At 43.3% G+C, this 18,605-nt stretch overlaps 1 protein-coding gene across 1 annotated transcript in view; it reads left to right on the forward strand.

Moving 5' to 3' along the window:
• Nucleotides 1-18,605, forward strand: part of LOC308280591 (gamma-aminobutyric acid receptor subunit gamma-3-like) — a gene marked incomplete at its 3' end in the record, with an annotated part of 227,853 nt that overhangs the window by 175,707 nt on the left and 33,541 nt on the right. The window contains exon 7 of the mRNA XM_080720921.1: nt 9,965-10,117. Coding sequence (XP_080577047.1) covers nt 9,965-10,117 — 153 coding nt within the window. The remainder of the gene's footprint in view (nt 1-9,964; nt 10,118-18,605) is intronic.

Consider the following 18,605-nt stretch of genomic DNA (forward strand, 5'->3'; position numbering starts at 1 on the left):
GTTAGATATCCTGAAGACATACCAGTGTATCCACGGTGGAGAAAAACCTTTCTAAACAGTGTGACACGAGTTTCAGTCGGTTAGATATCCTGAAGACATACCAGTGTATCCACAGTGTTTTGAAAAAAGTACAGCGAGAATAGCCAATCTGCAAGCTTTTTGAATTTTGGAGCGGGATTTCTTTTATTTTATTTTCTATTGCGACCATAGGTCGCAGTTTACTATCAGAACCGTCACAGCTTGTCCGTATACGTGGGTTTGCCGCTCTGACATAACGCTCTGGCTTCACTGTGATGTCACACTAACAGAATCCATATTATGGCCAAGACAGCCCATATCTCTGTGGCTGGTTCTACAGATAGGGATCTCCATGTATGGGCATAAAAGGGTATGATGTCAGATGTCATAGACATCATAGGACTTTCACATAATGAATAACTGAGTAAGCATGTTTGGGCTCTCACAGCATATCTCCATATACAGTATATGGATCTCCATATATGGGTACCAGGGGTCTCCATATATGGGTAAATGGTCCGATATACATCACTGGCCAGATGGCCGAGACATGGCGCTTGTCGCCCTGAGGTGTCTTACTTTATATTTTTATGTTTTTATTTATTGTCGTTGTCGGGTGGAAACCAAACGAAATGTCCACAACCGTTCCTTTTTCTTTATTGTAAAAAAAAAGAAATCTTACCTCATCTAGTGCCATTCGCGAGATGTCTCGCGAAATGTACTCGAGTATCTGTAGTGCCATTCACGGGATATCTCAGGAAAAGTAATAGATTACTGTAACGGCGAGTACATTACCGAGAAGAATGGCCGACGGTCCGGAGACGAAATCCGTCGCTGATTTCGCATCATCACGGCTCCACGAGCACAAAATAGTCCCATCCATAAGATTGAGGTGGACGGGGGATCTCATCTTTAATGTCCATTATCTCAAAACTACACTTTAGAAGCTAGGATGGAGGTAGATGCTCGCTTATGTTACACAGTTATAAAAGCTCCCGGTCGGCCATTACACAACTCCACGTGGACACGGATCGGTTCCGGCGCACGATCCGATGACGTCAGACCGGAAGTGATTGCGCGGTGGACTTCTGGCCTTCAAAATAAGACAACGCAAGTGAATGGGACCTGAAGGAGGCACTTTGGACATTATAATCCGTTAATATCTGGGGCTCTGAATGAGTTAAATAGTGAAAGTAGACGATCTACAAGCACACAACGCCTTGCACCATGCAGCGTTGTGTGCTTGTAGATCTGCTATTTTCAAGTCATACGTTTTGTGCGACAGTCTTATATGATGAAGCATGGCTTTACCTTACGAAAAACGTACACATTTGAAACTTGGAGATATAGGTACGATACTGTAAGTTTCTTTTTTTACATGCAAGGTTTCCAACTGGCAGCAATGACACCTTGTATTCAGATACGATAATCTTGTTGTGAGCTTGTAGATTGGCTATTTTCAAATAGCCATATGCCACCACCGAAATGTGGAATGCCCTACGACTCCCTATAGCCTCCTTCAAAACCGCCATAAAAGGTACCCTTTGCAAACCACTCATAAAGTATTCAATCAATCAATCAAGCAATCAGTATAGCATTAAAGTGGATTTTAATGCAACAGTATTATTAACTTATTCAGCTGGGGACCCCGGAACCCCCTAAAGCGCACACCCCACTTTGTTGAACCACTGGGCTGCAATGCATACAGTTCTGTAAAACTGGGGATTCCTTGGCATTTCAAAAGGTTGAGAATCACTGCAGTAGAGGCTGGATGTACAGTACCCTGCGTCTCACTGTTCAAACCAACGGACAGCCTATCACAGTGTGTTCTGGCAGCGCATCATGCACCGTGTTAGCTCACACAGGTAACCAAGGAGACCATGCTGCTGGCTGTACTCTACTCTACTGCACGTGTTCCACTGCAGAATCCTGCAGACTGCAATTTAGGAGTTTATTTAGCTTGTGCCCTTTTACTGTATTGTACTGTACTGTACTGTACTGTACTGTATTGCACTGTACTGCAGTGGTTCTCAACCCTTTCAGGCCGTGCGTGACCCCCAAAATAATCATATTTGAACTGGGGACCCCTCCACCTTGACAAGCATTAAGAGTTGAGGAATTACACTTTGTATAACACGGTTCTATTGTGAGCATGTAGATCGGCTATTTTCACAATTTCTGCCTCTAATATTTGACAATTTGGCAAATGTTTAATTTTTCATTTTATAGGTATTAAAAAGTCCTTCATTGTCACTTTAGAAATGTGCTTATACTCCTCTATACGCTTAAATGTTATGTTGGTTTGTTTACTGTTGAGTGAGAAAGTAATGTTGCACATTTTAATCATCTGTGGACCCCCAAAAATAATTTGGGGACTCCCCACCCACAGGTTGAGAACCACTACTGTACTGCATTGCAGCCTATACTCCATCGACACCTCCCCCGCTCTGCCTAAAGTAATAATAACCAGAAAGATGCAATTCTGGGAAGTTGCGAACTTGCGAGTGCGTGGTTGCCATTTTTACATTTTCCCATTCAAGGTTTACTCTATAAGGTATAAGGTTTTTGGGGGTTACTCTATAAAGGTGACATCACAGAGAAAAGTGACTCTATAAAGTTACGTTTTTGCCAGACCCATGAAATGGGTAGGCCTACATAAGCAAATGTCGGTCTGTCCCTTTTCTATATAAAGGGTATATATGATGATGACATGATGATGACATGCCTACAAAAGGCATGATGTCATAAATGATGATGACAGACAGGGGGTCTGGCACAACCAGGTTGACCTGGTCTAGTTTTACCCCATTGACCTGTTCTCAGGTCAATGGGGCTGCTTACTGCTGCTTCCCCATTGGCTAATAGTTACTCTGTAAAGTTACTCCAATGCTGCTTCCTCATTGGCTTAGAAGTTACTCTATAAAGTTAGAAGAAAACAATAGTGTGTTGCCAGCAACCACACTAATAACTAGACTGCACTTTGTCGAGGTGCCAACTTGCCCGTTGCCCATTAGATGACGTGAACACAGGCGCACAGGGACGCACGGATACACCGAACGCAGTACTTGTGCGCTCTTCTGGTGCAAGTGATAACTAGACTGCACTCTGTCGAGGCGCCAACTTGCGTCTTGTGCACTGGCACTGGCCATATATGGCCTATGGCAGAGGTTCCCAAACTTTTTTGTCTCAGGGCACCCCATGAATATTTTTTTAATCCGAGGCACTCCTACATTATAATTTTCACTCCCAGCACCTTATATTTTTAACATATCGTCATTGTCGGGTGGAAACCTTGTATGTCCAAAACCGTTCGTTTTCTATTTATCATCTATAAAATGTACTAAACTAGTGAAAACAGCAGACCTCGCATCGCGAGGCGTTGTGTGCTTGTAGATCGTCTGTTTTCACTAGTTTCACTAGTTTCATTAGTTTTGTGCGACAGTCTTGTATGATGAAGCAGGGCTTTGCTTTACCAAGGAAAACGTTGAGATAATAGCCATTTTGGTTAGAAGTGACTGAAAATAACTTTGTACTTCAAGTTTAAAATGATACTAAATATTATTTTCAAATGTCCAAATAAATTCCAAATATTATCAAATGATCTTGCGGCACCTCTGAACTGCCGTAGCGGCACCCCAGGGTGCCCCGTCAGGGCCGTCACCCACTTTGAAAACCCCTGACCTGCTATGGTACTACTTTTGGTGCTGTTCGGTGCTGTCTGTGGGTGGGCAAGTTGGCACTCTGTCGAGGTGCCAACTTGCGTCTTGTCATTTATGTTTACTAGACCTTACCCGTTCGACGATATGTGCTCCAAAATATGTGCAGAGTGTGGGTTGTGGGGAAAGTTACTGTAACTGGTGCGTGCGTGAGAATATGTGGGAGCATCATAATGTAAGGAGCAGCTCATGGAGGAGTGTATATTTATGATGGATACAAATAATTTTAATTTTTTTTTCATACCCGTTGGAAGATGAGACACACATCAAACGCACCTGGTGAAAGCGTGAGAGAGAGAGAGAGAGAGAGAGAGAGATAGAGAGAGAGAGAGAATGCACATTCCTAACTGTGAGAGAGGGAGCTGTGTGTGTGTGTGTGGGGCTACAGATCCCATGGCCTGGAGGAACGGACCGTAACCCTGGCAACAGACAGTAGAAAACGCTAATAAACAGCTTTAATTTGGGAGAAATAAAATTCGGGCTCCGTCACCGTTGGTATAATGCTAATGGCCAATACCATGTGAACTTTGGGATCAGTTGCTGAAGCGAGTGAATAGATAAACGTAGATAAGCGTGAGCGTTAGAGCGTTAGAGCGTGAGTTTGCTCCTTTATTAGTAGGATGTTGGTGGTGATGTCACCAAGAACGGTGCTCTCTCTTGGCTAAAGGCCCTGGCTTTGTACTGTCGGCCGGGAAACAGATGGCACCAAAAGTAGTACTTTCGCGCTCTGCTGGCGCAAGTAGCTAGAAAGGTGCAATTCTGGGAAATTGTAAGTGTGGTTGCAATGACTCTGTCATCATAGGGCATGATGGTGGTAGTGCTGTTCAGTGTAATCTTGTAGTCGTTCTTGAGACAGGCAATAGGAACTGCGGGGGGTAAGATGCAGACATGTAGGTGCCTCGAGAGCGCTAAGACTACAACTATTGTGTGATTGACTAGAGCAACCCAAGGACGCTTAACCGGAAGCTAGTGGCTAGGGTTAGGGTTAGGGTTTGAGTGTGGGGGGTTGATGTGGATCATTACGAGGTTTTTCTCTATTTCAAAATAAAAAAAAGGGAAAGGCTGTTTTGGTTCTGGTTACAGTACGTCATGATGATGTGATGTACCCCGGAATCAGAAAATATTTGGTGACCCATAGGCTAGCGAACAGCGCCATCCAGCGTGAAAAAAAAACATAACTTGTCAAACTCGGCCGCGGCAGTGTGGGTATTTTGTGCAGCAATTTAATTGGGTTACTGGGGTTATTTATGAAGACTTGTGTCGCTATTCTGGGGGTAAACGTTGGCTGAAAAGAGCATATCTGCAAGCTCACAGCTATATTTAGTGTATACTGTAGGTGTATAGCGGAAACATTATCCCCCGTCCCCTGGGGGACTCTGGTCAGCTAAGTAGCCCAGGGGTCTCCAACGTTTTTCAGGCCAAGGACCCTTTATAGTCGGGGGATATCTTTAGAAATAGTGTCAAATCCTGGAATAAATTCCTTACACCAATGTGTTTGTAAAGGTGTCTAGTAACACATCTCACAAAGACTGAAATTCAGTTTCCCTTTGACAGCTAGGGTAATTCTGGGTCTCATTCACTCACTATACACTATACTATAGGGGAAAAAATCACTACCAAAACATATGCTTTAAGTGGGATGTGAGGGGTCTAACTAGGTGTTTTTAATTATTCTGAATCCATTGCAAGCATTTGTTTTGCACCAAAAACATTCCTTGGGCTAGAAATGGACCCCCATACCACTGTGAAAAGTGATGACTCATCACTAAACCATAATTTTATGGGCTGTTTTTAGCCCAATTAATGTTTTTTTTTTGTGCAAAACAAATGCTTGCAATGGATTCAGAATAATTAAAAACACCTTAGACCCCTCACATCCCACTTAAAGCATATTTTTTGGTAGTGATTTTTTCCCCTATAGTAGTGTATAGTGAGTGAATGAGACCTAGAATTACCCTAGCTGTCAAAGATTCTCCTAGGGAAACTGAATTTCAGTCTTTGTGAGATGTGTTACTAGACACCTTTACAAACACATTGGTGAATAAATGTTTTGGTAAGGAATTTATTCCAGGACCTTTTAAGATATCCCCCGACTATTAGCTGAGAGAGATGAAGCACTACTTATTGTATAAAATTGTGTTGCAGATTTTCATGGATTTAATAGAGCTTCATAGACTTTGATAGCACTACCATCAGTGACATTTCAGAAATCTTCAGACATTAACTAAACCGTCAACACTTTGTAAACTTGACCTTTCACTCGGTAAAGTACGCGTTGTATTATGCTAAATGGCTAAATTGTATATGTTGTAAGCGTTGGGGCTTATAGATCAGCAACGATTTTTGCCAAATGTTCAGAATAGCATTTAAAGGAGAACTCACAACAAGGGTTCATATTTTAGATTGTAATTAGAGAAAAGAAAAGATGAGTGTTAAAATGTTTTCATTTACTGCTTTCTATTGTTTTAGCCATTTTAGTATTTTGATTTCAGTTTCTGATCCACTTGGCTGGCACCTCGCAGGGACTGGTGAGTCGTGCACCTTTGGTCGGTTACACCCCGCCACTCCGACATGTCTCCTTTCCGACATGTGTCCATTCCGACACTAACCCTATCTCTAACCCTAACCCTAAACTTAACCTCTATGGAAGTGTCGCCACTCCGACAATAAGAAGTCAATGTCGGAGTGGCGACATGTCGGAATGGAGAGCGACACCCCCTTTGGTCACCGCATTTTGGCGATGGACAATGCCCAGAGAGACTCCACAAGTTGAGGCTCAGAGCTCAGAGGCTCAGGACACAGCAGAGAAAATAGGAGAACTACTACTGGCAGTGGAAACAGAGCGCAGGAAGATTGGCCTCGAGCTCAATGCCAAGGAAACAAAAGTAATGGCATTTAACACTGAGGGGAAAGACAGTGCTTGGGGTAGTGGAGGACTTCAAACATCAGCGGAACAGGATCTGAAGGTCCAGAGATCACTTGCCTGAAATGCCGCGCGTGGCGTGAGGGGAATGTGTGAATCTGACATTGGTGGATGACCTCAAGAGACGGCTGTCCGTGTATACAGCGGAGTCGGCAGGGACGTGCTGGCCATTGGGAAAAGCGGGACAACTCCCGAACGGCCGGTTCATTCCCGGCCGGTCCAGGCCGGCCATTAGGAAAAAGAATAAAAGAAAAATGACGGCCTTCGTTCCATTTTGGGGGCTGGGCGGCCAACAAAGTATATCGTCACTGTCGGGCAGAAAACCTCGTATCTCCAAGTTTCAAATTTGTAATTTTTTTCGCAAAGCAAAGCCCTGCTTCATCATACAAGACTGCCGCACAAAAGTAGTGAAAACAGCAGATCTACAAGCACTGCTTGTAGATCGGCTGTTTTTTGTGTGCTTGTAGATCGGCTGTTTTTTTTTTAAATGGTTTTAGACATACAAGGTTTCCACCCGACAATGACGAAATATAACTCATGTAATTGGCCTACTGGCTTGTCACTTGTCATGATCTGAAATGGCAAATCTTTGAGTAGCAGCAGCGCTATAGAGAGAGATCTCTCTCTATAGCACGCAATGAGGGCCTCTACAACTCTTTTTCCCGGACTGAATCAGGGGCCCAGCATGTCCCTGGGGAGTCGGCACTAAATTTACTTGAGTAAAAGTACAAAAGTGTTTGTATCAAAATAACCAACAGCACATCTACAACGTGTCTCTTCGCGCCGCGTCGTGAGCTTGGGAAACAGCAGTGGCGAGAAAAAGAACTTCTACTCAGATTGGGGAAACAGTAACTTCTAACACTTTTTCTAGTCACGTGTTCAAATACTGGATTCTGATTGGCTAAATTCCGGAGGTTATGAGAGGACAACTGCCGCAAAGTTGTGTGTCCGAGATCAATGCGCCTCAGTGTACATCCGGGGACTTCAGGAGGTCCCCCAACCAACAAATGAATGTCGCAGCGGTCCTATGTTTACTAACGTGCGTACTATCGTCGCCGATTTATTTGGATCCAATGCAATCCGCCAACTTTAAAGCCCCTTTTCTCTGAACCTATGCCTTTCTGGAAGCGAACAGCCTCTATTTACGGCCGGAACGGTGCTTTTAACTGACGTTAGCTTAGCTGTAAGCTAGACGCATGGATTACTATGGAGTTGGCGCCATCTGTTGGTGAGTAGAAGATGTTGTTTGTGGAACTATCTGCTGTCTCGCGGAAGTTTTATAGGCAATAATGATTGTAACTTAAGATCCTTGCAAGTTACAACTATGTGTTTTCTTTCATGTATACGGGAAAAAGTGGTAGAAAAGCTATTTACCACTCGGGGTCGGACATTATGCTCTCATAATGTCCTGAGTGCGGGTGTTATCGGACTCGGCTGCGCCTCGTCCGATAACACCCTCACTGCGGACATTATGAGAGCATAATGTCCTCTCACTCGGGGTAAATTGCTTACGTATAACACGTGTGAGGTGGCTTCGTGCCTCCGTTTTCTCCTCTGTCTCTCCTTTCTATTCCTATCGCTGTCACCATATATCTCTTTCCCTCGGGCTGTTCTTATCTCCAAGGGGGGAGGTGGGGGGGACGGGGGGACAACCATGTGCTGACCACAGTCTCTTTTTGACCTCAGAGTAGCAGAAAAGATCCTACTCTCCTTCATCCCTCTAAATTATATCTCTCCATTCCCCTGTCTCCCTCCTCGTCAAGCTTTTAAAGATATCATCCTTGATGGCTCCATCCCTGCGTGAGCAGGCCACATTTCTACCCACCTGCTCTTCCGAGATCGAGGCTGGTTTTCAAACCCTCCTTGCAGTTTCTTTTCTCCACAGTCTGTAGCTTTTGGGTTCTTCCTCAAGGAAGAAGTGGTTTGTTGCCAACCCTCTCCACCCCAACTCGCCATCTCTCTCTCTCCAGAGGTCACAACACTCTTTACACTCGTTAACACTCTATGCTCCAGTGTTGATTTTGACAGCAAATTTTGATTTAGTTTTAGTCCTAGTCCTTTGAATAAAACTTAATTTTGTTTTAGTCAGATTTTAGTCATCTGAAATGTTTTAACTTTAGTCGACTAAATATACTGTTGATTTTGTCGACAAAAAAGCATTTTGGTGGGCCTTGATGGTGATGTTACACTCGGTTGAATGCTGAAAATAGCCGATCTATAAGCTCACAACGCATCTCGCTGCGATGTGTATTAGCTTGTAGAGCTAACAACACCCGAGGCCAACACCCGAGCGCAACCAAACATAAAATTACTTTTCTCTTAGTTCTACTGGATCTCTTCTCCACTAGTCCCTCCCTAACATTTTAGTCTACATTTTATTTTGTTGACGAAATTGTAAATATATTTTGTCTTAGTTTTAGTCATCTTAGTTAGTGAAAAAAGGTAGTCGACAGACATTTACCGGCGTAGTTTTAGTCGACGAAACCAACACTAATCCCTGTAAAAAGTAAAAAAAAAAAGAAAGACTTATAGAGCACATAAAAATAATGCTATACAGACATTTTATCTTCACAGCAATACAACAATGATAAAAAACATCCAGAAGCATAATAGTAAAAAAAAAAACAATTACAACGTAAGCGGAAACAATGAGATAGCAGGGAGAACGTGTCAGGAGGAAACAGATAATTAGGTTTGGAGCCGATAAAAGAAGCAATGGAAGGGGCAGATCTGACATAGAATGGAATGCCGTTCCACAGCACGGCCGGGAGCGGTGACAGAGAAGGCGCGGTCACCTCTGCGCCTCAAATCGGAGGTCGGGATGTCTAATATCCCCAAGTCATTTGACCTGAGGTTGACCTGAGGTACTATATTATTGTTACTGTTGGGCAGAAACTTGTATCTCCAAGTTTCAAATGTGTATGTTTTATTTTGTAAATGAAAGCCCTACTTCATCATACAAAAGTGTCGCAGAAAATAGTGAAATTAGCTGATCTACAAGCATGCAACGCCTCGCGGTGCGAAGCGTTTTGTGCTTGTAGATCGGCTATTTTCACTAGTTCGAACCATTTTTGAAATGATAAACACAAAACGAACGGTTTTGGACATGCAAGGTTTCCACCCGACAACGACGATATTATCCTTCCATCCCGACATACTGTAAACCTCTCCTCTCTCTCTCTCTGTCTGTCTGTCTCTCTCTCTGTCTGTCTCTCTCTCTCTCTCTCTCTCTCTCTCTCTCTCTCTCTCTCTCTCTCTCTCTCTCTCCTCTCCCGCGCCCCGTCTCTTCACCCTCCCACCCCTGCAGGCGACTACGTATTGATGACGGTGTACTTTGACCTGAGCAGGAGGATGGGCTACTTCACCATCCAGACCTACATCCCCTGCATCCTCACCGTGGTCCTCTCCTGGGTGTCCTTCTGGATCAAGAGCGACGCCACGCCCGCCCGGACCGCCCTAGGTAATGTACTGGTGATTCACCAAACCTTCCCTCCTGACAAGGACCCCCGAAATAAGCCTGGGCAATATATAGAAACAATTCTCGATATCGAGGTATCAACATGCGAGGTATACATATTGATGATGACGGCTTGAAATGAGGTATTGGTGTATGTGTCAAATGAATTAACAGACACGCTATGCATGCACGTATTCACATGCAAAAAAGCAGTCCATCTGTAACCAGGTGTGGTTATTTCAATGAAACCATTGTTGGGAAATGGAAATAAGGCATTTAATTTGTTATTCTATGTATACTGTGCAATGTGCATGCATGGATATGCTATTCATTATCTGGGTTAGGCAGTCAGTGGACCTAAAGCAGAAAAACATATCAAGGTATTCAACAATGTTATCGAATATCGAAGGTTTTCCTATTATCGCCCAGCCTTATTATTTTATTATTATTATTATTTTTATATCGGTATCACTTTTTAAAAATATAATATGTTTCGCCATATTGGGGGTCCATTTGCAATTATCTTCACGGCCAACCAGAGGGCCCTGGGCCTCGGGTTGGGAATCCCTATTTTGCTTTGGAGATTTCCTTTCTTTTTTTTTAATTCTCTGTGCATCATCTAACATTAAGGCTGCACTATGTAACATTCCTCTTCTTCCATGGATTTGCATATTTTGACGCTGTAACATCAATGTTTTCATGTCATGTGTGAAGATAGTTCTGCACACTGTCTTTCTCTTATTTAAGCTTCACATGTTTGTTGTTGTTGTTGTATTGTTTAGTTTTTTTAGTTATGTTTTCATCCTCACTGCATGCCTGCGGTCAGTTCATGTGGCGTCCTGCTTGTGCACACTCTTCTGAGCATTCCCTGACTGAACGCTGCTTGGAGGTAAGTTAGTGAAGTGTACACTTCTAAACTGCGGTGGACTGATTGTGTAATGCAGAACTGTACTCCAAAAATGGTCAAAATGGCCAGGCAGGCCTGCAATACCGTTCTTTTGGTGTTCACCTTTGTTTCTTGGAGCATTGAATGATTGCACTCTCCCACAGTAACAAGGAAAAGAAAGCAACAACACATATTGGCCATTTTTACACTTTGTTAATGTTAAGCTCAATGTCAGGGAACAGTATTGCAAGCCATTTTGGCAAAACTTTGGTCGGCGCTACCCACACGTTTGGCTGTGTAGCTCTTGCCACAATACAATTTGGTAATATTAAAGGGGAGATATAATGGACCGAAGTCAAGTTTCCTTTCTTTTTGTGCTGAGTTTATATATGAGGAAAGCTATCGGCTATTCCCCACAATATATCAATAACAGAAAACTGAACAGACACAAGTATAGAGCAATGAAGGAATCCGCTTAACCATAATGGGGTTTAATTGGCTAATTAAAGTAGAGGATATAGACGATCTACAAGCTCACAATGTGTCGCATCGCTCAGAGCAGACAATCTATACCGACCTACAAGATACCATGCATACTGCACCAGTATCAGATTCAAACTTGTGTCTACAGTGTGCACACCACACACACACACACACACAAAAAACTTTGCAGCATAGCGTCGTTGTCGGGTGAAAACCTTGTATGTCCAAAACCGTTCGTTTTGCATTTATCATTTTAAGAATGATTTAAACTAGAGAAAACAGCCGATCTACAAGCACACAACGCCACCGCGAGGCGTTGTGTGCTTGTAGATCTGCTGTTTTCACTACTTTTGTGCGACGGCCTTGTTTGATGAAGCAGGGCTTTACTTTGCATAAGGACGTACAAATTTGAAACTTGGAGATACGAGGTTTCTGCCCGACAACAACGATAGGATAATATATACTGAATGGGAAAGTGATAAATGTACAGTATTAGGTTGCCTCGGGTGATTTTATGGAGGGAATTCCCTCATGGGCAACTGCGCCCAAGGTGTTCTCACAGTCCACGCCCCTCAGTTTGAACATGTTCTTTCTTACAATACTTTCTTGAGTTGGATAGAGCAGTTGTTCCCAAACTGGGCACCAATTATTTTGTGGGGTCCCCAGATGATTAGCTTAAAATGCAAACGTAGTTTGCTTACTCAATAGTACACAAACCAAACATACAGTTTAAGTGTTGGCTATACAGCGTATCTGCATATTTTCTAACGTTGCATATTATGTCTAAAGTTACAGGACTTTCAAGACCTTTTTCTTGTTTTGTTTTTTAGGTTTTCGGTCTTTTGGTTACGCTGGAAATAATTGGCGACCCATAAGCTAGCGAACAGAGATTCTTTTTTTAAACTCATTTCCTGCGATCCCCGTCGAAACCGGAGATTTCCCGTTGTACCACTCTGCGATGCCCGAGGAGCCCGAAGATTTAATTAGCTTTAATCATTATGAAACGATTAAAAGTATGATCGCTCATTATAGCCGATTCTGGCTCTTTAGGCCCGCCTCCTAGCTGTATCCGGTCGTATTTCCGGGATGGACCGGATCTAAGTTTCCATATCCGGTCTGACGTCCAATCGTAGCTCCGGTCCCATAGGTTTTTCATTGTAAAACAAAGGAAGGAGCTGCACGGCCATAGAATGGTCTTTTTTCACACGTTTTTTTTTTTTCGGTAGCTGTTTGATTCCTCTACCCGCCTGGCATATGATCTGCTCACATATCATCTGCTTTGTGCGCGAACGTGCCCATGTGTTACCATAGCGCACAGCTGGCTGTTTCCAATGTTTTTTCATATAAACAAACACTGGCGGATAAGCAGGGATACAGCCTCGCAACGGATATGTCTATTTCAATGGGGGTTGTTTTATTCGAAAGCTGTCATCGAGTCTACACGTCTACTAGATGAGCCGCGCACAGATCCTTACAGTTTACAGTAACTTAGTTTATGCTTTTACAACCCAGTAGCATACATCCATTCACTTACATTCAAATATACATCTTTGTCGGTCTGTCTCTTTCACTCACTCACACACACACACACACACACACACACACACACACACAGTTTCCTAATCAATTAAGGGCAGTAGATAATGAACTTGTAAAACCAACTTTCCATAAGGCCACAAAAACACACACACTCAGGGTTGCATGCGGATAGCGCCATCTAGTCTGATGACCTCTCCATTGATCATGGGATTCTCTGCCAATGATGTCACCATGTGGGCAAACTCTGCGGGGTCTCCCAAGCGGGAAGGGCACTTGGCGAGCCAGGAATATGGTAAAAGGTAAGGACAATTTGGCAGGAAAACAGTTCAGCCTATGTTTAAAATAGCAGCAAATGAGTTAAGTAACTGGAGTCTGGAATGTGTACTATATCGTCTCTGTCGGGTGGAAACTTCAATATGTCCAAAACCAGGATTTAAATTCCAAAGCAGCAAAAGATCTACAACCTCGAAACGCGCCGCTTTGCGCCATGTTCCGAGCTTGTGGATCCACTCATTTTGATGCCTTTGTGTAGCTGTAGTATGATCAAGTGGGGCATAGGCCTAGAATTATTGAATGCTTTAACCAGTGAAAAATAGCAGATATACAAGCTCACAGCGCGGCACTGAGTGCCGCGCTGCGAGCTTGTAGATCTGCTATTTTTGAAAAAGTAGTGAAAATGTGTGCAAATCTTTGAATATATGTATTTTCAAAGCGAACGTTTGTAACTCAAATTTTGCTTCTGGGGGGTCCCTGGAACTAAATATTTTGAGATGGGGGTCCGTGGCCAAATACATATCATTTTGGGGGTCCTTCACATGAAAAAGGTTTGAGAACCGCTGACATAGTAGTCTCTCAAGAACAGACTAACTACTGAGCTCCAGTTAAGTGAAAAGGACCTTTTCTTTGACGATGGCTGGCCAGATTGCTGACATAGAAACATAGGGTTTTTCAAAAAACCTTAGAAGGATTCAAAAGACACTTATAGAATCGTGTCAAAATTCGAATTTTCACAATTTTTCAAAAATAGCAGATCTACAAGCTCGCAGCGCGGCACCGATTGTATATCTGCTGTTTTTTAATAGTTAAAGCATAAAATAATGATACACAAATAATGTGTACCCGTTCTGAATGGGTTAATTTATGAAAAGAAAAGTCGAAAAGTTAAAGCCCGGAGGTAAAGGGTTTCTGCTCGACAGCAAGGAGATGTTTCAGGGAGAACAAAAGAACAAATCTCCCCGGCAAAAGGCTCACAAAGCGACATTTCTCCGGGGGCCACCGGAGCCACCACCTCCGGGGGTGATGATGATATCAGGGACCACGCAGAGGTGATGATATCACCGTGGCATTTGAGTCCGTGGTAAACAGTACAGCCAGGGGCGTCGTAGCAAATTCTGGGCCCTGGGTACAAGGATTCACTGCGGGCCCCCCGTGAAGGTTCTTCATATGGGAACTGGAACGCATTTATTACGCATTATTTTGTGATTTAACGATTGAAAAATTGCAGATATACAAGCTCACAGCGCGGCAGATCTGCTATTTCTGAAAAATCTCTCTTTGAATATTTCAAATCCTTCCTTTTGAAAAACCTATGTTTCTATGTCATTGGTGCTCAAACTTTTTCATGTCAAGGACCCCCAAAATTATTTGGCCACGGACCCCCATCTCAAACTATTTAGTTCCAGGGATCCCCCCAGAAGCAACATTTGAGTTACAAATGTTCGCTTAAAAAACACATATATTCAAAGATTTGCACACATTTTCACGACTTTTCAAAAACAGTAGATCTACAAGCTCGCCAGCGCAGCACTCGGTGCCGCGCTGTGAGCTTCCATATCTGCTATTTTTCAATAGCTAAAGTATAAAATAATTAAGGCCCCTCCGCCCTGGGCCCTAGTAACTCCGTCCCACTTCCCCCCCCCCCCCCCCCCCCCTGTGACGCCCCTGAGTACAGCCGGCGTAGATTTCCCCATCTGCTCACAGTGGGGATTTCCTCCGCAGTGGCATCGGCCTACAGCCCGAGCTAAAAATAAAAATAATAAAAAATAGAAAATAAAAAGCTATTGGATGTGGATAGGGAGCTCCCAGGAGGAACACCGTCTCCCAGTGACTATTTTCCCCCAGTCACATTCAAGCAGCTCATGCTTCTCATGATTGACAGCTTTTGGGGGGAAAACTGACACAGTGGTTGTTGTTTTTTTCTCTCTTCCCTCTTCCCCTCACCGGAGCCCTGTCACTGGGGTTGTCGCAGTAACTGCGATATTGCAATGCTGTGCTATTGACAAGCCATGAACTGCAGGGGATATATGGCAAACAGACGCCACAACCGCTATGAACGTTGTTTCTCGCTGTTGTGTTCATGAAGCTACTACGACCCTTGTTGTTTTACACTTTAAACTTCAAATACCCGTGTGTCATTCACCTAAATGCGAGAACTGAAATCGCCATGCAAATGTAAATGGTAAATGGTGCATTTATATAGCGCTTTTAATCCAAAGCGCTTTACATAGATTGTGCATTACATTCACCCATTCACACACACATTCATACACCGGTGGCGGAGGAAGCCATGCAAGGCACCAACCTACTCACCGGAGGCAATTAGGGGTTCAGAGTCTTGCCCAAGGACCCTTCGACATTAACTCAGGGGGAGCCCGGATTCGAACTGGGAACTGGGAACCCTTCGGGATTTATACCCTTCGTGCTCTAATACCAGTTTCTCTACCCCTGAGCTATGCCGCCCCAATGTGAAAACAATGCACGAACATCAAGGCAGGGTTTTACTCATTGCCGTTGTGAAATCAGGTCAGTCCATCACGTGAAGTCTGTCTTTCGTATCATCGTGCTGTAGAGTCCAAATAAAACTCAATCAACCAAAAAATATCTATCAAGTGAAAATGATACAAGTTTTAAAGCGGAAATAGCCTGTTTCTAATGAGTGGAAGCAGTGGCGTCAGTTCAGAAAAAGCTACGGTATGGCAACATGACTGGTGTCTTGCACGCGCATGTTGCCATACCTTAGCAACAGGCATGATACTTTTATTTTAAGAAGTACATTAAATTTTTCCCCCGTTTCTATGGTTTCTTGGGCTGGATATGACAGCCTGGAACGGTTGTTCAAGTGCCGCTAAACTTGGCATGTTAGGCCGGCTTTACACTGCCACTGAAATCTAGCCTGAATCAGATCTGAGTCACTTCAAAAGTGGAATCCGATTTTTTTTAAATAGTCTAAATCCAAACATGTCACATTCAGGTCACATGAAATCCGATTTTGAAAAACCACATCCAGAGGTAGTTTCAAATCCGATCCATATCGGATCTGAGGACATCTGACTCAGTCTGAAAGCAGCAACCACATCCACCCCATTGACTTATATGCAGGTCACATTCAAGTCACATCAAACTGGCCCAAGCGTCACTTGCTGCGCGAGCAGCACGACCCGATCGCGGCTGTAAATTACATCATTACAGAGCGCGAGTATTTACTATTTGATTACAGCGCACTGAGCACATGAGAAAAACAAAAGAGAAGGGAGAAAACACGTGAGCTAAACAGTGAAAACGAGAGAGAAGAGCGAAACACAAGAGTAAAGAAAAGAAGAGAGAAAAACAATATTAACGTGTGTTTACTATGGTCTATTATGTCGCATTTCCTGAACGTAATCAGAACGTAATCAACCAGCGTCGACGTAGTGACGTAACGTCATGACGCCTACGTCGTTACCACGGTAACCAAAGCATACATGTCGCCGCAGGGCAGCTTTGGGCTAACGCTGTCTGAACGCACAGATCAGATCTGTGTCACTTGCAAATGCAGTGTGAAAAGTCGGGCCAAAAGATCAGATTTGAGAACAAATCGGATTTGGGCTGGATTTGACTGCAGTGTAAAGCCGGCCTTAGTAAATGTGCCACAATTAACAATAATGAATTGCACCTGTGCAGCTGACCTGCGGAACCTGGGAATATACCATTTTGTCAAGTGATCATTTTGTTAAATTTTGCATTTGTAGTTATTTTACTGTGATTTAACAACACAATAACCAGAACAGATAGACAAAGAGACATTCATGGATTTATATTTAAAAGTAACTTTTATTTTCCCCCCTGGACCCAGGGTATGGCAGCTGCATAGCCCTGCCATACCCAATTGACGCCCCTGAGTGGAAGTCATTTTAACTACATCTAAGGGCACAGTCACAACGAATGTTACCTATGAGGCTGGATTCTGCCAATGCTTTTCAATGGGAACAGAGCCCCCCCCCCCCCTCTTCCAAGTGGTAGATTGTTTAGATCAGTGATCACAGTCCTGTGGGCTAAGAGGATAAATGGGTCCGAGATGGACCGTTTATGCCCGTAGCCAATCAAAGAGGGTCCGTTTATGCCCATAGCCAATCAGAGAGGGGCAAAGGGTGTATGTAGGGTGTGTACGTATTATACAAGCTCATAGCGCAGCACTTGGTGCTTCGCTACGAGCTTGTATATCTGCTATTTTTGAATACCGTAGCTAAAGTATAAAATAATGGTTCAAGTGGTTAAGATGTAAAGTGACACAGATGCTAGACCTGGGTTAAGTGAGCCGTGAAAACACTCTCAGAGTTACAGACCATGAGGTTCCATTTGACCCACTGTTGGTCCTCGGACCAGACATTGAGAAACACATTTTCTTGGTCTCTATATTATTGCTGTTAAGAGCGACGGCAGCAGATGCACTGATTGCACTCAGACGACGATCCTTATCCACGCCCTCTGAGGCAGTGAGGACATGTTCTTATCAGATCCAATGTCTTCTTTGTCTGTGGAGTGGAATTCAATTCCCTCATTTTACCCATTCAGAACGGGTACACATTATTGTGTATTATTATTTTATGTTTTAACTATTGAAAAATAGCAGATATACAAGCTCACAGGTGCCGCGCAGCGAGCTTGTAGATCTGCTAATTTTTTTTAAATCGTGAAAATTAGAATTTTGACCCGATTCTATAAGTGTCTTTTGAATCCTTCTAAGATTTTTTGAAAAACCTATGTTTCTATGTCAGCAATCTGGTTAGCCATCGTCAAAGAAAAGGTCCTTTTCACTCAACTGGAGCTCAGTAAGTCTGTTCTTGAGAGACTACTATGTCAGTGGTTCTCAAACCTTTCCATGTGAAGGACCACCAACATGATATTTATTTGGCCACGGACCCCCATCTCAAAGTATTTAGTTCCAGGGACCACCCAGAAGCAAAATGTGAGTTACAAACGTTCGCTTTGAAAATACATATATTCAAAGATTTGCACACATTTTCACGACTTTTTCAAAAATAGCAGATCTACAAGCTCGCAGCGCGGCACTCGGTGCCGCGCTGTGAGCTTGTATATCTGCTATTTTTCACTAGTTAAAGCATTCAATAATTCTAGGCCTAAATGGGTTAAAGGGACACTTGACCCATTCTCAGCTCACCTTCGTTATAATTTTTCTTTTTTTTATGTTCTGTCTACTCACGCTGTCTCAGAGGAGGGCTGTGGACAGTTCAGAAAGCCTCCTACCACTGTGGTTTGGAAAAAAGATGGAAAACAAACAATAATTCAAAAGTATCTGTATTTATT

This window comes from Nannobrachium achirus, assembly GCF_963921795.1.
Source record: "Nannobrachium achirus genome assembly, chromosome: 24".
In the NCBI taxonomy this organism is placed as follows: domain Eukaryota; kingdom Metazoa; phylum Chordata; class Actinopteri; order Myctophiformes; family Myctophidae; genus Nannobrachium; species Nannobrachium achirus.